This window comes from Erinaceus europaeus, chromosome 11 (assembly GCF_950295315.1).
Source record: "Erinaceus europaeus chromosome 11, mEriEur2.1, whole genome shotgun sequence".
Lineage (NCBI taxonomy): Eukaryota > Metazoa > Chordata > Mammalia > Eulipotyphla > Erinaceidae > Erinaceus > Erinaceus europaeus.
The window spans coordinates 102488212-102514076 of NC_080172.1; the positions used below are offsets into that span (position 1 = coordinate 102488212).

Sequence of the window (25865 nt, forward strand, 5' to 3'; positions counted from 1 at the left end):
AAATCCCTTGAGCAAGAATGGCTGCTGGGTAAAAAGATGTCACAGTGTTTATTTCCCTGCAACATGTAGTAGGATGACATTAAATTTTCCATTTTCGCAGGGGTAGATAGCATAATGGTTATGCAAAGAGACTCTCATGCCTGAGGCTCCAAAGTCCCAGGTTCAGTCTCCCTCACCACAGTAAGCCAGAGCTGAGCAGTGCTCTGGTGTTTCTCTCTGTGTATTCTTTCTCTGCATCTCTTTCAAATAAAATAAATAATAAAAAATATTTTTTAAAAAATTTCCATTTTCTTATATGTAATTTGTTGATAACTATGAATTTATGTAAATAGACCTTTTTATAAATTACTTACTTGTGGCAGTGCATTTGACATGTTCATTGAAACTATATGGGAAACTCTGTTTCCTGCTACATGATATATGGTGAAATAATACTTAAACTGTGTCATTAAATACCTCATTGAGAAGTAAAACATAATGTATTGTCTATAGTTATTCATACAGTTTTAAAGCCTTACTACCATTGGTTAGCCAGCAATTTGAATAAGCAGAAAAAAAATGAAGATGTGTATTCTTCCACTCAACTGTATTCTCAGTAATTCTTCCTTTATTGGATGTGGCATAACTCGATGGCAGGAGGGGTGTGTGTGTCTGTGTGTGTCTGTGCAGGAGGGATGTGTGTGTGTGTGTGTGTGTGTGTCTGTGTGTGTGTGTGTCTGTGCAGGAGGGATGTGTCTGTGTGTAGGAGGGGTGTGTGTGTGTGTGTGTGCAGGAGGGGTGTGTGTGTACTTGTTCACATGTGTGTGCACAAGTGTGTGTTGGAGATTAACATACTCATCTTTTTTCCTTAGTGCCTACCACAGCTGTGACAATAACTTCTTCAGCTGAGCAATTCAAAACCACAGTATCAACCACAAGCACTACTTCACAGAAAAGCCCCATGAGCACAACTGTAGCTGGATCACAGGAAGGAAACAAAGGGACAAAACCACCCCCAGCGGTTTCTACAACCAAAATTCCTCCTGTAACAAATATTTTTCCCCTGCCAGAGAGATTCTGCGAAGCTTTAGACTCCAGGGGAATAAAGTGGCCTCAGACACAAAGGGGAATGATGGTTGAGCGACCTTGTCCCAAAGGAACCAGAGGTATTTCCTCAGTGATGTTATGCATACCTTTTTAGATTTAGTGAGTTTTCAATCACAATAAAGTCATTTGAGATAAGAGGTATTTACAATAGCTTTGTTTTTTTTCCCTTTAGCAATGATGTAGATGACATAAAATCTTTTAAGCTCTGATAGTCATTTAATTTCAGGTACAAAATCTTACCTCCCTCTTTAAGACTTAATGTAAAGTCCAAGTTTTTTGCCCTTGGGCTCCAGTGAAGCGTCTTTACAGCTGCCTTTCTCATTACAAGTATTATTTTGGTTGAGTGCCAAGAAAATCAAGGGCTTTTTGTTTGTCTTGCTGTAAATGTCTGATATTTCTATGCTGACTTTATAGTTACTGTTTACTATCTTCATTATGCCCTATTTTTTGTCAGTTATTGTCAACTACTTCCATTAGTGTTTATTCAAAATTTAACACTTAGAGTAGGATCATCACGGCTGATCTGCCGAAAAATGCATGCAGAAAAATGGTTTCAATTTCACTGTTGTTTTCTACATCTGTTATAGGAACTGCCTCATATCTCTGCATGGTTTCCACTGGAACATGGAACCCTAAGGGCCCTGATCTTAGTAACTGTACTTCACACTGGGTAAATCAGCTGGCTCAGAAGGTTGGTTGGAACCTTTTAATGTGATACACATTGGTGATTAAGGACTTTAACGTCTGACATAAATAATTTAGCTTTGTATGTTAAAGCCAGCTTCATTATTGCTCTTTGTTCACTATAAAAGTAAAAAAAATGCATAGTTATGTCTGTAAGCTATTCAAAGTTACATATGTTCTGGGACATGGCTGTGTTCTATGTTAAGCTTTTTAATGAGTACATACTTGCTTAATTTCATTCATATTTTGCTTGTTCTGTTTCTTTTGATGTTCAGAAGACAAATCGTGCATTGGCCTAATAAATCAAATATCATTAAGTTTGCAGCTGAACCCACAGAATGCAAGCAGATGTTTATGTCACAGATGACTATGGTATAATGAGTAAAAATGTCTTTTGAAAAACTCGAATAACTTTGGTATTATTGTGTAACACACTGACCTTTGAGTCTCTCCTTCCCCATCTACCTTTCTGACACATGTCAGTAGGTAGTGATCCATAGTATCATACTAATTATATTTAATTTTTGGATCATTAATATAAATAAATAATACTTGGGAATAGTATTATTTTGAACTTAGAAAGCTGAAACCATGAGGGAATTTCTGTGTTGATTTTTGTTGTTGTTTCTTATAAATCTCTTACTAATAACTTCTCTGTGGAAGATCTGAAAACCTTTAATCATCTAAAATAAAGAGAAAGCTACTGTCTCCCATTATTTGCAGATACTGACATATTTGTAAATAGGTCATTTACCACCAGCAAAGATACATAGCAGAAGACTAAGAAGACTCAGAACAAGAAACTTTGCTGAGGTAACATAAATTGTCATTTCAGATTCGAAGTGGAGAAAATGCTGCTAGTCTTGCCAACGAACTGGCGAAACATACCAAAGGGCCAGTGTTTGCTGGGGATGTGAGTTCTTCAGTAAGACTGATGGAGCAGTTGGTGGACATTCTCGATGCACAACTACAAGAACTGAAACCTAGTGAGAAAGATTCTGCTGGAAGGACTTTTAACAAGGTAGGTAGAAATTTTCTGTCATTTTCATTGATACATACATTTCTTTGGCATAATAGTCTTGAATCTTAGTGGTAGTTGACGATTAAACGTATGATCCCATTGAAATAAGCTTAGGAACAGAACTTCTAACTTAATTTCTCAAGACAGTATTACAGGTGAAGAAGGAACAAATTGTAACCTTCCTCCCTTTTCCCTACACACTCCTCCCTCTCCCCACCACTTCCCATGAGGGAGAACTTGGTATCAAACTTCATCCACTTGATTGCAGCCAGTACTCTCAGCTTTACAAACTACACTGAAGATTATGTGTATATAAATCACATTGTATGCTGACACATTCCATTGTCTTGATTTTAGCGAGTTTGTGACACATAGAGGAATGTGAACCACTCAAATACTATTTCCAGTTGCAGGGTTAGGGAAAATGTCTCCTTTCTAGGACTATACTCTAATATTCTTGTTAGTTTTTCCTACTGTGACAGAGAAATCACAGAAGTTTTATTCGTGCTGTAAGATAAGTGTTAAGAGGTCCATATGAAGCTAAAAGCAATCACTTATAGTTTTGTAACAGAAAAGAATTTTTTCCTTTTTTCTGTTTTATTTATTTGTTTGTTATTGGATACAGAGAGAAATTGAGAGAGAAGGGGGAGATAGAGAGACAGATGCCTGCAGACCTGCTTCACTGCCTATAAAGCAACTCCCTTGCAAGTGGGGAGCCAGGGGCCCCTCATGGGATGCTCACTGGTCCTTGCACTTTGAGCCACATGCACTTAACCCGCTGCGCTACCGCCCGACTCCCTTTTTTTTTTTTCCCTTTTTTCTTCTGACCACGTGTTTTGTCTCCAACTTTATCAAGATACTTTAGATTAGTAAACTTTGTAAAAACACATATAAATAAACTTTGTAAAAACACACCTAAAATTAATAATATATATATAATATGTTTTTGCATTCAGTGTAAACTGAACAAAAATTCAGAGGATTATCATCCAGGATAAAATTTTAAAGTTCAGTAACATCAGTTTAAATTTTGAGGATTTCTCCTTTCCTCAATTTTAACAGAAAAATCTAACCTCTGATTTTCTTTTCTTTTGCTAAAAAGCTCCAAAAACGAGAGAAGACATGCAGGGCTTACCTTAAGGTATCTTTCCTATGCTATCACCCTGCTTTCTCCCTTCAGCTTTCTGCCACGGCTTTTCATCTTGCTGCATGAACCGATATGTTTCAGTCTTTGATAATTATATAATGTGCCCCATATCAGCTGTACAAATGACTTTCCACAGGTATATTACTTTCAGAATAAGCAAATAATTCATATTTACAATTTTCCCCAGTTTATCCAAAGATAACAGAATTTTAATGAAATATCCTCTGAATTGGGAAACAACTATATATATATATTTATATGTGTATATATATATATATATATATATATATATATATATATATATATATATATATATATATTCTCTTTGTTTCCTGATGTCATCTCTGGACTAAAAATTCGAGTAAAACAGCTATGATATACTCTTGGCAGTTTATCATATCAAAGACTGTATAGTCGTAATGTATGTGCATGAAAAAAATCACTGCTTTATGTATCTATGATGTATTTACTCTTAAGTAGTCTGTTCTGAAAATATTTGGAATAATTTCTAGAATCAGGTTGCTAAGTGGCTGAGTTACTAGAAATGAAATGTAAGCAACGTGACAGTGCTATCTTTATATGGTTTATATTGATTTTTTTTTTTTTTATCAGACTAATGGTAGCGGAGAACCACTGTTGGGTTGACAATCTTTGTCCACGCCAGTCAGTTTTTTCCCCTGGCATGCCCGAGTTATAGTAAATGTGCTGAGCTTAACCGTAGAATTATGCCATGTTCTGTGTGACAGATCAAAATCATGATGCCAAATTGCATTTTACTCTTTGAATTTCAGAATTCCTTTGAGGATAAAGTTCCCCCCACCCCCAGCCTTACTCATCTCAGGACCATATCTAATAATCAAAGCTTGAAGAACTAGTATATATACATATAACAAAACAACAGATAACTGGTAGTTTCAAGAGCAAAACTTTACCAAATTTTTTTGGGGGGATGGGGGACAAGGTCTACAGAAAATAAAAGAATGGCATCTCACTAGTTAATAACAGACATTTTTGGACCAGAGAACTTTACCCAAAAATACAGTGAGAAAATCTGTTTCTAGGTAGTAATATCCTAAAAGCTCCTTCCTAGCTTGTTTAACGGGGACAAAGAAATTACTGATGAAATATATAGAATTTGTCATACTCAAAATTTTAGTTCATCATTAAGACATTAGTTAATGTGTGAGATACAATAATTGGTATGTTTCCAGGGATCTATATCTCAAAAGAGAATAGGATTTTCCCCCCGTTGGCAGGAATTGCTTCAGGAATATGATTTGGATAATGATCAGTTTTATTTCACTAGAAAAGTACAAATGGTAATAAGTAAAATAGTCTTTCAGAATAATAAGCGCATGTTATCAGCAAGTTATGTGTATACATTAATAAATTCTTTAAATTTCTTTATTGGGGGAATTAAAGTTTTACATTCGACAGTATAACATTTCCCAGTTTTCCATATATGACCTTAGTATGTCTCAAATGAGCCTCCATTCAGATAAGACTTAATAAAACTCCTTAAATTACAAATCTGAAGCTGACTTACACTTTGCAAATGAGGCATTCCTGCTTTGTGACTGGATTCATTTGTAACTTAGATTAGAGACTCTAGTCGGTATTTCTTGGTGACTAATGAATCTGGCCTCAGCAGAACAATTTCTGTTCCATTCTAGTTAATGGCTGCTGCAGTATCATTGTGAGTATTTGACTATTTTATATCCAGAGAGAGAAGGAGAGAGAGAGAGAAGAGAAGAAGGAGGGGGAGGGGTAGGGGGAGGAGGAGGAGGAGGAAGAAGAGAGCTTTAACTCCACTTGGAAGTATCTTGCACCTGCCGAGAAGGTCATGGTGTGCTCATAAGGCAGACAGCACAGGATATTAAGATGAATTAAGCTAATTAATCATTTTTTGACCGAAGCCTCAAACAACTCTTCTTGCTCATTTCAATATAATGCCTTAAACTAACATTTTTTTTGATGTTGTTCTTTGTACAACATATATCCTTTTTCTTCACTGCTCGCATATAGATCAAACCAGTGATAGGGTGTAATGACACGTGATGACTAGGGCATAATGACACGTGATGACTAGGCAGATGGGATAAAGTAAAGGAACTTAGTGACTTCTGCTATCTAAGGCACAAGTCAGTGTACAAATACAGTAAGTATCAATACAAAACCTGCCTTTAGTTGATTAACTGACTGGGTTATATTTAATGTTATCTTGTGTGGTAATAGGCTAAATAAATACCTATGTGAATATTCACAGCTTAAGTATTTGTGAAGACATTATTCTGTTTTTTTTTTTTTATTTTTATTTGTGTTTCTTTTGCTCTAAATATTTTGATTGGTCTCTTTACTTTTTTGCAAACAGATCATTGTTAATTGTTATTTAGGCATATTCCAAGTGTATTTTTGTTTGTTTTTAGTTGATAAGGAAGTGGAAGAATTAAAATAATCAAAGGCAATTGATAAAACTTTGAAGTCATCTTTGAAGTTTATTTTTTTCCCCACAATGCTAATGAGTAGACAATGTGGGAGCCAGGCAGTGGTGCACCTGGTGCACAGTGCACACATCACAGTGCACAAGAACCCAGGTTCAAGCCCCTGGTCCCCACCTGCAGGTGTAAAGCTTCACAAGTGGTGAAGCAGGGCTGTCTCTCTGTCTCTTTCCCTCTCTACCTCCTTCTCCCTTCTTAGTTTCTCCTTGTCTTTATCCAACAGTAAATAAAAAAAATTTTTTTTTACTACTTATTTATGCCCTTTTGTTGTCCTTGTTGTTTTATTGTTGTAGTTATTAATGTTGTTGTTATTGATGTCGTCATTGTTGGATAGGACAGAGAAAAATGGAGAGAGGAGGGGAAGACAGAGAGGGGGAGAGAAAGACACCTGCAGACCTGCTTCACCACCTGTGAAGTGACTCCCCTGCAGGTAGGGGGAAAATAATTTTAAAAATAGACAATGTTATTATAATAAAGCACCATTTTGATTATTATTTTAGTTCAACTTTCAAAAATAGTTTTTAATTTCCAAGCACAAGAGTTAGGCTACTCCAGAAACATTAGTGTTTGCTATTGAGAACATTCTGAATCTTGAGACTTTAAGTGGAGTGGCCATGAATGTAAGAATAACACCTCAGATTAAAACCTAAAATTTGTTTTTTCTCTTAATTCTTAGCAGTTGAATATGATTAGATAAACAAAACAAGCCACATTTTGCCATTTCCCCTTTGAAATTTACAATAGTCTACTAATCTTAAGGCAGACCTGTTTTGAAATGATCAGATAGATTTCTAGTTGGCTAAATAAATATTGTCCAAAAATTCTTCCATCTTGAGATGAGTGTGTCATCCTGACAGATAGATATTACAATTGTCACTACACAGTGATTGAAAATCACCTTGGTACTAGAAACAGTCAAAACTAATGGTAGTTTTCTAATGGATTCAGGCAATCGTTGACACTGTGGACAACCTTCTGAGACCAGAAGCCCTAGAATCATGGAAACACATGAATTCTTCAGAACAAGCACATACTGCAACGATGTTGCTTGATACATTGGAAGAAGGGGCATTTGTGCTGGCTGACAATCTAGTGGAACCAACCAGAGTCTCAATGCCCACAGAAAATATTGGTAAGTGAGTCTATGGTTAAGTTTTAATTTATGTTTAACAAAATGATGTTTCCATTCTGCATCGATTGAATTTCTTCTTAGTGCCAAATTTCTCTTTTGTCAAATTATCTTTGTCTATAGTGAAAGCTTTTGCTGATCACACATCATAGATTAATACATACACCAAAATTTTTCCTTTGGCCTTTTAAAAGTTGACAAATATGTATTGTTATCTTTTAAAGTGGGAAAAAAATCATTAAAGGAGAATACATAAATGCCTGAGTATGGATTGTTTAATAAAAGTTCCTGCTGCCAGTTTAGTTTTGATTTCTAGAATTTTCAGTTTAAATAATTTTTAATATATTTTATTTATTCCCTCTTGTTGCCCTTCTTTTATTGTTATAGTTATTATTGTTATTGTTGTTATTGATATTCTTTGTTGTGGGATAGGATAGAGAGAAATGGAGAGAGGAGGAGAAGACAGAGAAAGGGAGAGAAAGATAAACACCTGCAGATCTGCTTCACCACTTGTGAAGCGACTCCCCTGCAGGTGGGAAGCTGGGGCCTCAAACCAGGACCCTTACTCTGGTCCTTGTGCTTTGACCACCTGCACTTAACCCACTGTGCTACAGCCAGACTCCCGATTTTTCAGTTTAATAGAATGACTTACTATGCACTCTTGCTTCTTTTTATTTTATAAAAACAATGTAATGTTTTAACTGTGTCAAAACTTCCTTTAAAATTGTGAATTTGAAAGTGTCTTTCATTCCTCCTCTCTGTCTTCCCCTCTTCTCTCCATTTCTGTCTGTCCTATCCAGTCATAACAACAGCTATAACAAAAACCACAACAAGGGCAATAAAATGGGAAAAATAGCTTCCTGGAGCAGTGAATTCCTAGTGCTGGCACCAAGCCCCAGTAATCACCCTGGAGGCAAAAAAAAAAAATATATATATACATATGAATTTGAGGAGGGTGTTGAGCAGTAGCACAGTGGGGTACCTGGCACACAGCGCAAGGACCAGCTCAACGGTTCCTGTTAAAACCCCCCGCTCCCCACCTGTAGTGGGTTGCTTCACAAGTGGTGAAGCAGGTCTGCAGATGTCTGTCTTTCTCTCTCCCCCTCTCTGTCTTCCCCTCCTCTCTCGATTTCTCTCTGTCCTAACCAGTAAGGACAACAAGGACAACAAAATGAGGGGGGGTGGTCTCCAGGAGCAGTGGATTCATAGTGCAGGCACTTAGCCCTAGCAATAACCCTGGAGGCAAAAAATTATTAATTTAAGTATAATTTATTTATTTTAAAATTAAATAAGCCATTTTTCATGTAAGATACAAAAGTTTGCTAAGTAGGGACATCAGTAATCCATATGGAATGAAAAAGAATTCGATTTCAACAATGTCCAATACAATAAGCAAATACTACATGTTTTTTTGCTTGAACTCCACTTAAATTTAAAAATGTAGTTCTGTAAAAACTGAGATTATGAGAGTTGAGCAGTAGCTCAGCCGGTGAAGCAAAGCACAAGGACTGGCGTAAGGATCCCGGTTCGAGCCCCTGACACCCTACCTGCAGGGCAGTCACTTCACAGGTAGTGAAATAGGTCTGCAGGTGTCTATCTCTCCCCCTCTCTGTCTTCCCCTCCTCTCTCCCTTTCTCTGTGTCCTATCCAACAACGATGACAATAATAATAACTACAACAATTAAAAAAACCAACATGGACAACAAAAAGGAAATAAAAAAAATTTTAAAAAGAAAGAAAATGGCCATAAATAAAATAAAACTGAGATTACGCTGAGTTTGTTTAGTTTGTTCTAGGTTCATAGTCACTAAGAAAATATTGCACTTCCTAGTATCTTGTAGAAATTGACATTAGTCATCTGACCTTGCTTCTTTCACACATTTTTAAAGTTTTTATCCACTGTTAAGTGTATCAGTCAGTCATAGCTCAAACCGTGATTTTTAATTTTGAAAAAGAACATTTTTATTTATCTGAGAGAACTAGAGTTTCACTCTTGTATATACAGTATGAGGTTAAGCCTAGGACCCATTACTTAAATGCAAGGCCTGCATTCTACTGTCATGCCAACTCCCTCACCACAGTTCAGTTCTTTTTGTGCTGCTGTATAGTGTTCTGTTAGAAGGTTCAAATAGGGAGTGGATGGTGGCACACCTGGTTGAGCACACTTCATTATGTGCTAGAATTCCAGATCAAGCCCTTTGGTCTTCCTCTATAGGGGAGGCTTCTGTACTATAATTAAAAAATATTAAGTAAATATTAAAAAGTCCATAAAATAACAATACAGTTAAAATGCACTATTAGAATATCACTCACTTATCAAACAATATGGTTTTTTTTTTTTTACATTTTTTTAAAACCATCAAATTGTAAAGTTGCTACTGTAACAGGGAGGTAAATCAGTGGGTAGAACCCAGAATTTATATGTGATTACCAAAAAATCTTAATTGCTGGAGCAGCAATACTCTGATCTCTCTCTCTGCCCCCCCCCCCCCGACCCCCCTACCCCCCATCTCTCTCAAGATAAATGAATTCTTATTCTGCCAAAGAAAGCCTCGCATTCCCTCTCTCCCTCTGGAGCTTTTTGCCCGTCTGCTATTTTTTCACCACTGTTTTTCTTCCATTGTCAGGTTGAGCAGAGAGAAACAGGAAAAACACTAGCACCACTTCACCCCTTATAAAGTTCCCCCCTGTGCGTGGTGCATGATGCTCTCATGTGATGCTAGGGTCTCAGACCCAGTTTCCTTGCAAATGGCAAATGCATGTACTCTACTGGTGAGCCATCTCCTGGCCACTTAGCTGCTTTTTTTTTTTTTTTAAAGGATTTACAGATTGTCTGGAACATGCATAAGTCAATCTTTTTTTTATTTTTTTAAAATTTATTTATTTATTTATTGGATAGAGACAGTCAGAAATCGAGAGGGAAGGGAGGGATAGAGAGGGTGAGAGACAGACACCTGCAACACTGCTTCACCAATTGCAAAGCTTCCCCCCTGCAGGTGGGGACTGGGAGCTCGAACCTAGGTCTTTGTGCACTGTAATGTGCGCTCAACCAGGCGCGCCACCACCTGGCCCCCAAGTCAGTCATTTTTTTCCTGATCAAGAAGGCATTAACCATTATCTTTGATTTTTGGTAGTGTTAGTTAGCCCTTGAAAAATTAGTCCTCTATGTATATCTCTATGCATTTGTCCTCAGTATATGCATTTAAGTGTTTCTCCATTTCAAGCATGACTGATTTCACACTGTAAATGTAGCATTATGTTTATACTTGTGTATGTCTATTTTTCTCTTTTCATTTGTTTTAAAAATACAACACAGTTATTTCCCTATGGCAGTGATCTGTTTTAGTAGCTTTTTTCCTAACATAATGAAGACTGGAGTGAACATTTTATATATCTTCTTGTTAAGACATATGTACTTTTGGATACAAGTTTGTTTTATTTGCATGTGCACATGCAGATGTGTATACAAACAGCAAAGTTTAAACTACAGTCCATGTAGAGCATTTTGATATTCAACTAGGACATATGTTGGTGGAGACACGTCTAACAACTGTACTATAAACTAGCAACCTCCTCTAAATTAATATTAATCAAACATTGAAATTTTTATTGGCATTTCAATAGGCAAAGTTTGATTTGAAAATGTTACTGTAACATTTATGAAAAAAATTGAAAAAGTATGGGATTTGTTGATCATATTTTGTAAATGCCCAGATAATTTCTAATTTAGACTTTTCAGATCATTGTAGCAATGAAGCATCTATAGAAATTTTGTAAAAGTGGGGGTTGGGCGGTAGCACAGCGGGTTAAGCACACATAGAGCAAAGTGCAAGGACCGAAGTCAGGATTCTGGTTCGAGCTCCAGGCTCCCCACCTGCAGGGTGAAACAGGTCTGCAGGTGTTTATCTTTTTTTTTTTCCTCCTCTCTTGATTTCTCTCAGTCCTATCCAACAACAACAGCAGCAACAACAACAAGATTAATGGGGGAAAAAAAGGTGGTCATCAGGAGCAGTGGGTTTGTAGTGCAGGCACCGAGACCCATATATATATATATATATATATGGTTATATATATATACATATATAACCCTGGTAGTGATATATATGTATGTATATATGAAGAAATGTTAAAATGATTATACATAACATTTTTGTGTAGTCAAGATTTAAGCCTCTCAGTTTATTTATTCATGATTTGATTGGAATTTAACAGTTTCAAAAATACAAAAGAAAAGAAAAAATGGTTTCTGTCAATTATCATTAGTTTCTTTGTAGTACAAATAAAAAGAATGCCCTCTTTTCTTCTTTGTCTCTCATAGTTCTGGAAGTTGCAGTACTCAGTACAGAAGGACAAGTCCAAGACTTTAAATTTCCTCTGGGCATCAAAGGAGCAGGCAGCTCAATTCAGCTCTCTGCAAACACTGTCAAACAGAACAGTAGGAATGGTAAGATGGAAGTCTTTTAAAAAGTGAAAGGTTTCATAGCCATGAAAGTAGCTCAACCGGAAAAACACAGGAGTTGGCTTGCCTGAGCCTCCTGGTTCGATCCTTAGAGTTACAGTGTCAGAAAAATGCTCTAACTTTATCTCTTCTACTCAGCTATCTCTCTTTACATATGAGATAAATAAAATTACTTGTTCATTAAAAAAAAAAAAGAATTTTTAATTTAGTTAAGCCTATTCAATAATGTTGAATATTTGACTTCTAATTTAACAAATACACCTTAACATTTAAAAACTGATTTAAAATAATACTTTTCTCCCAACAGGCTACCTAGCAAAAAATCCCATAAAGATTTCATTTTATTAGCGTTGTATCTTATTTTACTTAGAGCAGATGTCCCATAAATCATATTGTTCTTACCTTCCTAGGACTTGCAAAGTTGGTGTTCATCATTTACCGAAGCCTGGGGCAGTTTCTTAGTACAGAAAATGCAACCATAAAACTGGGTGCTGACCTCATTGGCCGTAATAACACAATTGCAGTGAACTCCCATGTCATTTCAGTTTCAATCAATAAAGAATCTAGCCGAGTATATTTGACAGATCCTGTGCTTTTTACTCTTCCACATATTGATGTAAGTCATATATGCTAATGAAATCTGGGTGTGGTGGTTATAAAGCCAGTAAGGACAACCAAACTGGCATGTGAGGAATGAAGAGAAGGGGGGTGAGGTGATAACAGAAAAGGCCTTTCCATTTAAATTTTAAATGTTAGAGTAGGTCAGAGACACAAGTTTATTTAAGTCTGTGAACATAAAATTAAATGAGCCTGGTTCAGTGATTATTAGAACTTAAGTGTATTCTTAATGAAAGCTAATTCAGTAATCAACAGGAAAATGTAAATGACTGTAATTTGTTTTAGAATGAAAATTAACTCTTACCTTAGCAGCAGGATAGCTGCATATTAACTGTTAGTACTCTGCATTTCACTATGGCAAATCTTTGTGGTTTTACTCAGCATAGTGATATACTGACAAGATATTTGTCCAACGTTATTCTTTGAAAATATAGAATTTAAGTGATGCGATCCCTTTGCTCTGTCTTCAAGTGAACGTGGGTAATTAAACAATTACCCTGTGCTAGAAGATGACAGAAATTTTGTAGAACAGATAGTCAAGTGAGTCTCCAGAACTGGCAAAGAAAAATAAGTTTGAACAGCTGACATATATATTACAACTGATTCATTCTTTTAGGGACCTTGACATACTAACTACTACATAGTTCAGATTGTTGCTAACATGACACTTTGAACAAAAATGAATTTCAGAGTAAAAGTAGATTTTTTTTTCCCAATATTTGGTCCTCATAGAATATCCACAGAACAAATTCATGACTTTAATTTTGTCAGAAAAGACAAAGTTCCTAATGTGCCATCAGTATGTAAAATCATAAGATGGAAATTGTAATTGTATAAAATGGGTCCTCCGTAATTTAGAGTACACTTTAGGGTGTTTCGGACTATAAAGCCCCTTTTAAGTTAGATATTTGCCTTGTATAACATAGTCTACAATTTTGCTGATGAAAAACTTTATAGTCCGAAACATGCAAAGTTTAATCTAAATTACCTTTTACACATATTAAACAATTGCTGTTGCCATCTTAGAGTGTAAAATCCTAATTTTATCTTGTCATTTTATTTCCCAGCCTGACAATTATTTCAATGCAAACTGCTCCTTCTGGAACTACTCAGAAAGAACTATGATGGGATATTGGTCTACCCAGGGCTGCAAGCTGGTTGACACTAATAAAACTCGTACAACGTGTGCATGCAGCCACCTGACCAATTTTGCAATCCTCATGGCCCACAGGGAAATTGTGGTAAGTATTTGCACTTCTAATTACCAGCAGAGAAAAACCTCAGAGATTCAAAACAGCTTGTGTAAAATAGTTTCTTCTTTGGGGTGCTTATCGCAAGGAAAAAGCAAACAAAGTAAAGTGGATTTCTAGATGTGTATACATTGCCTATATATTTGAAGAAATCTTGGCTCTGTATTTGTCACTTCTCAAAATCATATGCTTTACAGACTTGTTCTGAGTATTTTGTTTTAGGCGTTTGGCAGAAGCATTTCGGCATTTGGCAGAAGCAGTTGTGAATTTAAAAATGGATAGCAAAAGGTTATACAAAAGAGACAGAAAAGGACTAGTTTGTCATGTGCTTGTTGAGTATTGGAAGCTTATTTTACAACTTTCATTTAACTTTTCTAACCACTTTGTTACACTACAAAACTGCGAACTTCTGGAGGTTTTCTTTTTGTGTGTGTGTTTATGTGTGTGTGTGTGTGTGTGTGTGTGTGTGTGTGTGTGTGTGTGTGTGATTATGATAGAGTATTACAAGTATTTTAAGGAGTTTTGTGTTCGCTCTTTCAGATAATATTATACACACGACTACTGACATATAATCCTTTTAAAAGTCTAAGGACATAATTTAAAACTTGATGAAGAGGAAATGAGAGAGGCAGGTCAGGTGGTGCCCCTGGTTAAACACTCACATTACAGTGCACAAAGACCCAGGTTCAAGCCCCTGGTCCCCATCTGCAGGGGTGGCTGGGGGAAAGCTTCACAAGTGGTTAAGTAGAGCTGTCTCTCCCCCTCAGTCTCCCTCTCCCCTCTCAATTTCTCTATCCAATAATAAATAAATAAAATAAGTATTTAAAAAAGGAGAGAGAGATGAGAGATTGTACTCAGGTATCAACAACTGTCCTACAAGCTATTATTTCTCCAATAAAATGATTTGGGAAAAAATTAGATACAGGAGAAACTTGAAGTCATTACAGTATCAGTAATTTCTGATCAAAAGAGTAAGCATCTTTATGCTATCATAGAAATATTTTACAAATGTTCCATAGGAAATGATTTCTACTACTTCGACTACATTGAAATAGTGATAATCTGATTCATACACCGTGTTCTAGGTAAAATCTTATACTTTTAGTTTTTACGTATAAAACATGAAGGAGATAATAGTGAGCTATTTTATGATAAAAATTTCTTCCTGAATTGAATCCTGTATGAACACATGGAGACTGAAAGAATTTAGTAGCAAACAAAGAGCTGCCATATAGAAGGGCTGTCTTGTGATTTTAGTCAAGCATGCTAATGTTCCTCCTTTCTCTTTTTAATTTTCAGTACAAAGACGGAGTTCATCAGTTGCTCCTTACAGTCATCACCTGGGTGGGAATTGTTATTTCCCTTGTTTGCTTGGCCATCTGTATCTTCACCTTCTGTTTTTTCCGTGGCCTACAAAGTGACCGCAATACTATCCACAAGAATCTTTGCATCAACCTTTTCATTGCTGAATTTATTTTCCTAATAGGCATTGATAAAACAAAATACATGGTAAGCACTCTTTCAGTTGACTATCTTTGGAGCTCCAAAAATGATTATTAACAGCTGTGGATCCACACATACTTGACCTTGTAACTGTATAATTGACAGGGCAAGACTGAAGGTTAATTTACAGTAAGTTAATAGACAAACCAGTCTTTAAATAACATGAGTTAATTAATTTCTGGTATTAAGATATAGTTGTGTTTTCTTAGGTAGTAAGACATGTAATTTGAATGCTGGGAATACTGAAATGATAAGATCCTATTTTTAATATTATCATTTTCTTCATACATCCCTCTGACCTGTAATCATTTTTTTAAATTAGAGGTAATGTGTTCATCATTACGAAGTCTCAGGACCAGAAACAGAACTTAATAATTAGTTAGTGCTTGACCTTATCTTCATTTGCACTGGGGTGAATTTTAGAAAGTGTTATGTGATAGAAAATAATGTTAGGCTCATAGTATTTTGTTATTTAAAGCAGGTTTTTAAAATTCTGTTATAGAAATAATGTATTTGGAAGTGATGTCTTTAAAATCTCATTAAGCTAATTATCTGCTCTTGGAAAATTCAGACTTCATAATGGATAATCTATAAGGAGAATTAAGTGTTTTCTTACTTTCACGAAAAATAATAGTGTCACAGTGATGGAAATTTTAGCAAGCCTGCATTATACATTGTAAATATTAAATCCTTTAAATTTGCAAGTATTTAGTAATTTGTTTCCATTTATGAAAAAAAAACTTTTATTTTAAAATAAGCAGTGGTTCACTATAAAGAGTGATATCTTAAATATCTTAAATCTCAAATATAATATCTTAAATATAATCTCTTATAATATCTCTTATAATATCTTAAATATAATATCTTAAATATTATATATTTAAGATATATTATTATTATATATTATAAAATATAATATATTATAATATATTATAATATAATATTATAATATATTATAATATATTATATTATAATATAATATATTATAATATAATATTATAATATATTATAATATATTATAATATATATTAATATATTATATATTATTAAATATAATATCTTAAATATAATGGTATTATTAGCTAATATTTTATAGTTTGGGAGTAAACTATTTGTATTCACGTGTTTTCTTTTGTTCTCTTTACTCTGCTTCCCTTGTAGATTGCATGTCCAATATTTGCAGGACTGCTACACTTTTTCTTTTTGGCCTCTTTTGCTTGGATGTGCTTAGAAGGAGTACAGCTCTATCTCATGTTGGTTGAAGTTTTTGAAAGTGAATATTCAAGGAAGAAATACTACTATGTCGCTGGTTATTTATTTCCTGCCACAGTGGTTGGAGTTTCAGCTGCTATTGACTATAAGAGCTACGGAACAGAAAAAGCGTAAGTAATTGCAAGCGACCTGAGTGTTTTTCAAGTGAATAATTTTTTAAAGCCTGTTAGCTGTCAGTGAGGGTCCCTGACAGACTAAAATGCATCTGAAAGCTTTATTGGTAAGAGAATGGGCATGCCGTGCACAAATTGCAATCAAGTCTTTTGTAATTTTCTAGGTTCAGAGGATTTGTACTTTGGCAAGGCCGATTCTAAATTATGGACTTTCTTTTTTTAACACAAAAGATTGACCTGAAACAAATTGAAACAGTAAATAACTTTTTAGCTGTAGAAAGATATTAAGCAAAAACTCTCCTGAACTTAAAAGCGCCTGACAGGTTTAACTACTTGGTTCTAAGCTAATGCTTCATTAGCTTTCTCTCTGTGCAGCTGACCCTCTAGTTAACTCTCATCCTAAGTAGTGACAGTAGCACATACTATTCCGTATGTTTTACTTTGATAATATTTTATCAGGCAGTTTGAAGGGATTAAAATAAGTCACTGTCTTCTGTTTATACAAAAAAAAAGTATAAAGGTATTTAGGGGAAATGACAGAAGGGAGACAGCAATGTTTCTAAGGATTTTATTTGCTAGAGGCATGAATTTGCCTTCCAGTTCTGTTTATTTATTTTTTGTCCTTTGATAAAATTAGTTATATAAAGATTCTTTGGACTTAAGAAAGCTTTTTGACTGCACAGATCATGAAAGACAAATAAAAGACATTCAGTGGGGATTCAATGTTAAATGAAAAATGAACCACTAAGTAAAATCTGTCTTAATAAGTTTATGCATCATTTACTCTAATACCATGTGAGTTCTTGGCTTTGATTTTTTTTTTTTCCCCTACTACTCTTCCATTCCCAACTGAGGTAGTATAATACATATGCTATACTGCTTTGCAGAAAACATTACTTCTGAATATTTTTGTGTTTTATATTTAATAGAGTTAAACATTTTAACTCAGATCTAGATTTGAAAAGCAAAATTTAAAGATAAGAACTTTAACATGATGCATATTGATTTGTATATTGACTTGGAAGTTTTTCTCAGTAAAGCCTAAGACCTAAAGAGGCATGTTAAGGTTTATTCATTTTCCCATACAAGCAAAATTATGGATGTTTTCACCAAACAAAATCTGAAAAGAAACAATTGGATTGAAGTAAATAAATTGCTATCCATTTATAAATTCAGAGTCAAATAAAGATTTTTAATTATTCTAGTCCATGATAAATTATTTTTCAAAGACAAATATAGTTTTGTTGTAATTTTTGAAATTTTAAAATTTCATTTTTTGAGTATCCCTGAAATAACACGTTTTCATTTCTGTTCATAATAGTTGCTGGCTTCATGTTGACAACTATTTTATATGGAGTTTCATTGGACCAGTTACATTTATTATCCTGGTAAGTGGCCTCTTCCTTTATTTTTAGCTTGCTTCTTCAGTAGTGCTATTTAAGCAGGAATAATTTGTTTTATTGTCCACTTGTCTCTCTAGTCAAAGACATATAAACATGCCTAGCTTACAAGATAAAACCATGTATAATTTAAACATCATGCTATTAATGAGAGAGTTTACACAGTTTAAGGTAGTTCACACACTTGTTCATTAGTACCATTTCTGAAAATCCTCTCTTCTTTAAAAAATACTTTTATAATTTTAAAGTATGTTTACCAAAACTTAAAAAGTATCTTACATAAAATATGCTAACATACATTTTAAGGTTGTAAGGGTTTTTTTTTTTTTTAATGAATTTGATAACATAAAACTTTAGTATATTTTGTTTGTCAGTAGTGGATTTTTATTAAAAGTTTTATCATATGAAGTCATATTTCTGTATGTATGTAATATTAGCCCTCTACCAATATTAGCCCTTTATGGCATTTCTGAATTGAGTATTTTGTGAAAGTGAAGTAACATTATATCAATATTTATTATTTTATTTTCCATATGGTGATTCAGAACTTTTTAAACCCCCTTTAAGTGAATGAAGATATGCTTTTAGTTTAGATTAACAGATGACTATTAACTTAATGCTGATTTTAAACTGTTGCAAATGAAACTGACTTTCTTTTTGTTTTTAATCTATATTTATTAGATAGAGACAGCCAGAAATGGAGAGGGAAGGGGTGACAGAGGGAGAGAGAGATAGACAGACACCTGCAGCCCTGCTTCACCACTCATGAAGCGCGTCCCCCCCCCCCCCCCCCAGGCGGGGACCAGGGGCTCAAACCTGGGTCCTTGAGCACTGTATCGTGCACTCAGCTAGGTCAGGTGCGCCACTCCCGGCCCCTGAAATTGCCTTTCTAAGGTTTAAAATATCTAATGAAATGCTGTTTTGTAAGAAATACTATTTTAAGATAAATTTGAATAACATGATGTATGTATAGTGATTAAAAAAAACTTTATTTAAACTTATAATTTCACAAATCAAGTATCTGAAAAATAGTTGCACTGAGAAAATATGGTTAAGATATTTGAGTTTCAATTTACAACTTTTCATCCTTACCATTGAGATGTTAGTTAGACATGAATGCTTTTGACCATCATACAATTTAAGAGAAAGCAGAGACCCATTTAATTATTGTAATTATTGTTTCTTTTCCTCTTATAAGAATTTTTCTTCGTAGAAGTGACACAGATGAGTCTTTGACTAGCATTTTATAAAATTTTGAATTTGTAATTTTCAAGTTTTTAATTCAAAGAAACTTTAAAACTTTGTGTCTATTCTTCGTCATTAAAATGAATTGTTTTTCACAATGACACTATATGCATAATGAGATAAGCAATAAAATATTCCCAATTTATTCCTAAGAAAGAGTTATTCTACCCAAATGATAGCCCCAATTTTTGTTTTTTGATTTGGTATGGTAACAGTCCAAACCTGTTTGCAATAAAATGACAAATATCTGACGCAAAGAGTTTCTAATTCTAAAGACACAGGACACCTCATCACCTTCAGGCTTCTCATCAAACATACTGATAGTTTAAAATTTTCAAAGACCCTTGTAAAATACCGTGTCTTTACTTCTGTTCTTCATTAGGATTTCTTGTCTATCTCTGAAGATAAATTCTGAATTGAGAATATTAAAAACTCTCGGGAGTTAGGCGGTAGGGCAGCGGGTTAAGTGCATGTGGTACGAAGTGCAGGGACCGGTGCAAGGATCCTGGTTCGAGCTCCGGCTCCCCACCTGCAGGAGAGTCACTTCACAGGCGGTGAAGCAGATCTGCAGGTGTCTCTCTTTCTTTCTCCCTCTCTGTTTTCCTTCCTCTCTCCATTTCTCTCTGTCCTATCCAACAAACAACTAGAACAATAATAACCACAACAATAAAACAACAAGGGCAACAAAAAGAAAAATAAATAAATATTTTAAAATAAAATAAAGTAAAAACTTTTGATTTGGTGAAATGAATTGATATTCTTATTTACGCAGCTCTTTATAACAGAAACAATAAAGGACAGTTTATTCTATTCTCCATATGCTACAAGAGCCCCTTATTTATTGATTTTGCCATTGTCCTCTGCCAGATTTCTGAAGTGGGATATCTAAAAGACTTTTGGAAACTTCTCAACCTAAAACAGCCAGTAGCAGTCATAGTACATAGATCTTGGGAGAAAGTCTCCTGCAGTTGCTTTTGTCTCATAATTGTTGGAAAGCAGAGACAAAGGGGGGCACAGAATTCTAGAACATCAGCTTCTTGTCTGACAAGAAGCTGAGTATATGTGAATCTTAAAGCCTTACTTTGCTTATAATATAAGTTGAGACATAATACGACTGTATAACTCATGCATCTTTAATGTGAATTCATTTACCTACATTTATCCTCCTGATAAAAATATTTGAAAGTCACTTCAGATGCAAATCTTACTAATATATTGTAGAGCCCTTTGAAGAAATGCTCTTGCAACAAAAAAATTCTTACAAAAATAATTCCTGGAAAGTATAGTTTTTCACTTTGTCTTTTCTGAAGTAAAACTCTTTGATTTGCTAGAGTAGTATTTAAAAAGTGTACATTTAGGGAGTCGGGCAGTAGCACAGTGGGTTACGCTCAGGGGGCGCAAAGCGCAAGCACCGGCTTAAGGATCCCGGTTCGAACCCCGGCTCCCCACCTGCAAGGGAGTCACTTCACAGGCAGTGAAACAGGTCTGCAGGTGTCTGTCTTTCTCTCCCCCCTCTGTCTTCCCCTCCTCTCTCCATATCTCTCTGTCCTATCCAACAACAACATCAATAGCAACAATAACACTAAAAACAAGGGCAAAAAAATGGGAAAACACGGCCTCCAGGAGCAGTGGATTTGTAGTGCTATCTTCCCCTCCTCTCTCCATATCTCTCTGTCCTATCCAACAACAATAACATCAGTAGCAACAATAATAATAATTACAACAATAAAACAAGGGCAACAAAAAAGGGAATAAATAAATCAATATAAATTTTTTTAAGTATACATTTAAACTAATATTTTATGAAGAAAAATGCTATCGGAAGGTAAAACTTCCTACTTCTGTATTCCTATAGAAGACTTCGCCACAGGCACGAGAGTTATTATATCTATGAGAAAAGTGCTTGTAAGTAATGAGCAGTGGGAAACCATTAGTATGCCTGAAATGGTTTAATGAAAGCTTGGATCATGACACGTCAGGAGCTGTTCTTATCATTTGGACAGCTCCATCTGCATCATTAATAATTAATTCAGTTCAGTAAGAGTTCAGCTCACACACTCATTTAAAAGTCTTCTTCAGAGAACACCTCTCTGGCTGCTAGTCGCAGGGAGAAAAAGGTTTCTGCCTGGCCAACAGCAAAGATCTAGAGATACAAGTGCAGTTTCAGACTTGCATTTGCCAGGTAGCAAAAGCCCCAGGGAGGACAAAAAGGGTCAGAACATGTGCAGTTCAGTTAGGTTACTTCAGAGTGGTGTTTCTGTTCTACTGTCTTATCATATCCATGTCAGCACTGCAAGCTGTGGAATAAATTTTAAGCTGCTAAGCTCAGATGAATGTGATTCAATTGAGCAGGCTGATGACTATAAAACAAACTGTGTACTTCTATAATCTATAGTACCACTTCCATTTTCTTTTAAACTTCTTCATGTTTTCATTGTCATCACTGTGGCTGATGACTACACCATAACATTGAGTAGTGCTGAATTTTGTCAAAAATTTGTACTGACATTATTTAAACACCCATTTATGAAATCATTATTTTGGAATAATTTAAGGAGAATTATTTTTCATTGGAAGAGAAAGGATGATTTATCTATTTTAGCTGAGCAGGAAATACTTTTCTTCTGAGTTTGCTTTTATTCTTTTATATAAAATTCTGTTAAGCTATCTATCCATCTACCAGCTTCCTTTTGTGTACAAACACACATGGACATGTGCGAGTTAAACTAATTAATTCCTGAATGAGGGACTCCATCTCCAAAACTAATCACCAATATAGGCATGTCGGCTGGTGAATTGACAGACAAGATATAACACAGTTCTACTAACCTATATTTACTGGAGATTCCTATGTGAATGAGAATGGCATGTAATTCACCAGATTTAAGAAAATCTCTCTGTTCATAAATATAACACAGACTTTTCTTTTCACTCATGCATAACAACCTTTAAGTTATTCCAAAAGACTGTGTTTGAACTTAGTAGCATTGATATGAAAGAAAAACAACAACATAAAGAAAAATCAGGCTAGACGAGTACTTCAGAGGGAAAGAGTAGCAGTTAGATGTGGAGAATAATGTGCCCTTTTTTTTTCTTTCTTTGCCTTCTAGTAAGAAAGGAAATCTTACGTTGGATGGTTGAAACGTCTTTTATTTTTTTAAGTGCATACCAAAGGCAGGAAAATAAATTGGAAAAATAAAATTAAAGGAAAAATCAATTACTCTTCAACAGAAGGAAAAGCGTCAGAAAGTACATGAGTAAAGAGAGTTAGTTATGTCAGGAGGAAAATGCAAAGAAAAAAGAAGAATTCCGATTGCAGTCCGTCAGTGCTTCATTTGAAGTTAGCCTTTTCAGTCTTCAACTGACTCTAGACAATAGATTATTTTATTTATTTATTTATTTATTTATTTTCCCTTTTGTTGCCCTTGCTTTTTTTTTTTTTTTATTGTTGTAGTTACTGATGTCGTTGTTGTTGGGTAAGACAGAGAGAAATGGAGAGAGAAGGGGAGAAAAAGACACTTGCAGATCTGCTTCACCGCCCGTGAAGCGACATCAATGCAGGTGGGGAGCCGGCTTGAACCAGGATCCTTACCTGGCTCCCTGTGCTTCGCTGCCACCTGTGCTTAACCCGCTGCCCTACCACCGGACTCCCTGGACAATAGATTTTTTATCAAAGGTGTTCTTGTTAACTCCCTCTATTTCTTGTTCTCATTCCCATAGTTATATTTTAAGAAAACAACAAAAATCCGTTTAAATATTTCACTTCTCAAAACCATGAATAAGAATAAGAATATATTCCCTAACAACAACAATAAAAAACATTGCACAGTATTTTTGTGATCCTAAGAATTAGAATTTACACTACATTCAGTTAAGCATTGAAGATAATAAGAGAACTCTTAAATCACATTTTTAAAGTTTTGTTGAACTCTAATATACGGTTTTATTAATTCCAGACAATATTTTACTGTCGTGTGTATTGGTGGTAACGTATTAAGACGTTCAGTGACTAAATGATATAAACACATTCTTAGAGTAGCCTGTATTATATACAAGTAACATTCTTCTTTGAATGGAGTTTTATGGAAAAGAAAAAAATTAGCATTTTTGCCATCTTACATTATACTTTATAGTATCTTGCTTGCTTTTTTTTTTTTTAATTACCACTTCCTTGTCATGAATCGCTCAGTATTAGATATGTTAGAAATGGCAACTTTTTTTTTTCATAGAGACTTCTAAATCTATAATATTTAGCTATGTGAGTATAACTAACCCAGACAAGTTTGAGAAAATACAATGGGAAGTAGACATTTTGATGTGTGGTGGAGTAGAAGTAGCTGGAAATCTTAGCTGTGTGCTTATTATGGCATAATAATGTTCAAAAAAGGAGATGGATAGTTGATCTGGTGTGGCTATCAGCTGGAAGTATATGAAGAGCAAAGTTATGTGTGTAAATGTCCCATTTGTAACTAGAATAAAACACTAAACATACAGTGTTAAAAATCAGAGTAGGATGAAGGGATAAAAAAAAAGACACATCTCTCAGTTTATTTATTTATATTTATTTTATTTATTTATTCATTCATTCATGAGAAAGATAGGAGAGAAAGAACCAGACATCACTCTGGTATATGTGCTGCTAGGGACCGAACTCAGTACCTCATGGTTGAGAATCCAATGCTTTATCCACTGCGCCACCTCCCGGACCACATCTCAGTTTATTTTCTAAATATTACATGAAATGTTTTGCTGTGACACATTCAGCTTGGTTAGTTGTCAGTCTTAACCAGAAAAGGGGGGGGGGGGAAGCTTTAGTATCATATTTTAACTTTATGTGTATATAGGTAGATTTTACCTTTAGCTTTATTGAAAATCATTCTTAATTAACTAATTTTTACTTGACCTTCATTGGAAAATATATTTGTATTGTAATGGCTCACCCTCAAGATTTTGTTTTCTGCTCACTGTTTGCATATCGCATACTTTCTTCATCCACATGTTTTTATAGCCACATTCTTCAAGGTGAAAAACAATGAAGACCAAAGGGAGGGAGGGAGGAGGAAAGGGAGAGGGAGAAGAGAGAAAGAAAGAGAGAAGAAGTAACTGCCACGCTGCTCCACCACACCTGAGGTTCTTCCATCTCTCTTCCTCTTCTGTTTGCTTTTTTGTTTTTCTTTTTACCTAGTTTCTTTGCATAGCAGAATGTTTAGAGGGTCTGAGAGTAGCCTCAATTCAAACTGTATTGACTTTCAGTATAGCGATAATGGGGCAAACTTGGGTATTAATAAATATGTGTATATATTTATAAAACAAGTTTTTATTTAATTTGCTCTATACCGTTGCCTTACAGATACTTTGTGCAGATGCTTTTATCCTCATCAGTTAAAATCAAGAACTTCCAGCTCAATGTTAGGGTACAGAATGCAGTGATCCCTCCATTATAAGCTGCATGATGTAAATTTCTCTTATAAGGATTCACTTATATGTTTCCATTAGATAGCTTTCAGATTTGGCATACCTCTAGGTAAAGAAACTAATTTAGATTTTCTAATTTAATCACCACCACATGATTCTAATTTAATGAGGTTGCAATTTCATGTCAAATTATCTATTAAAAAATCGATCATACATAACCAAAGAACTTTTTTATTTAGATTCAACTTTAACATTGCATATAAAAACTTAAACTAGCTTGTTGTCTCCTGTAAATTTGTGTCATTGATATTTAAACTGCATTCGTTCTTTAAGTATAATTGGGAGAACTTACTCATTTTTGTGCTCTTTATTCATAGTGATCTAATTCTTACTCTTTTCTAACAGTTAAATATTATCTTCCTGGTCATCACACTGTGCAAAATGGTGAAGCACTCAAATACTTTGAAACCAGATTCTAGCAGGTTGGAAAACATTAAGTAAGTATTTGAATTTGAGTGCTTGACAAACTATGTGAAAGATACTCTATATAGGGGATATATGAATTTCTTCTCTCAACTGTAGATATTATGCAGAATAAAGTTTTACTAATCAAGGTTGACTGTCATTATGCCACAGACATTGGTCAAAAATTAGATTGTAATTTCTGTCTTGATTTAAAGCCAAGAAATTGTTTCAGTAGATTTGTGGAAATTTCATGTCACTGTAGCAATTTCATTTGAATTTAAATTGCAATTCAAAATGATATTTCTGTTTGCATGGCTGACATGATTGTTTTAAGTTTGTTGGTTAAATGACTTTTTGATTTAAGGGTTCTGAGCAGTTTCCACTTCCAATCCTGTTTCCCTAAGAAAATTTATTCTTATTGCTATTGTGAACTTGAAGATTATCTGTTGTTTCCTTGGTAGTTAAATCATTGTTTATCTCAATGTTGAATCAAAATGCCAGTATTCTATCAATGGAAAAATGCTTTCTAATTAACAGAAATTGATATCTATTGATCCATT

General features: G+C 34.7%; 1 protein-coding gene across 13 annotated transcripts in view; it reads left to right on the top strand.

Annotated features, from left to right (window-relative positions):
* Positions 1-25865, top strand: part of ADGRL2 (adhesion G protein-coupled receptor L2) — a 198207-nt gene that overhangs the window by 159463 nt on the left and 12879 nt on the right. For 9 of the 13 annotated variants that reach the window (XM_060202231.1, XM_060202230.1, XM_060202235.1 and 6 more), the window contains exons 6-17: positions 852-1145; positions 1674-1777; positions 2606-2791; positions 3894-3932; positions 7385-7568; positions 11884-12009; positions 12435-12640; positions 13710-13883; positions 15192-15401; positions 16557-16777; positions 18102-18168; positions 25246-25337. In XM_060202231.1, coding sequence (XP_060058214.1) covers positions 852-1145; positions 1674-1777; positions 2606-2791; positions 3894-3932; positions 7385-7568; positions 11884-12009; positions 12435-12640; positions 13710-13883; positions 15192-15401; positions 16557-16777; positions 18102-18168; positions 25246-25337 — 1903 coding nt within the window. The remainder of the gene's footprint in view (positions 1-851; positions 1146-1673; positions 1778-2605; positions 2792-3893; positions 3933-7384; positions 7569-11883; positions 12010-12434; positions 12641-13709; positions 13884-15191; positions 15402-16556; positions 16778-18101; positions 18169-25245; positions 25338-25865) is intronic. The other 4 variants (XM_060202232.1, XM_060202240.1, XM_060202241.1 and 1 more) reach the window with 1 other exon arrangement.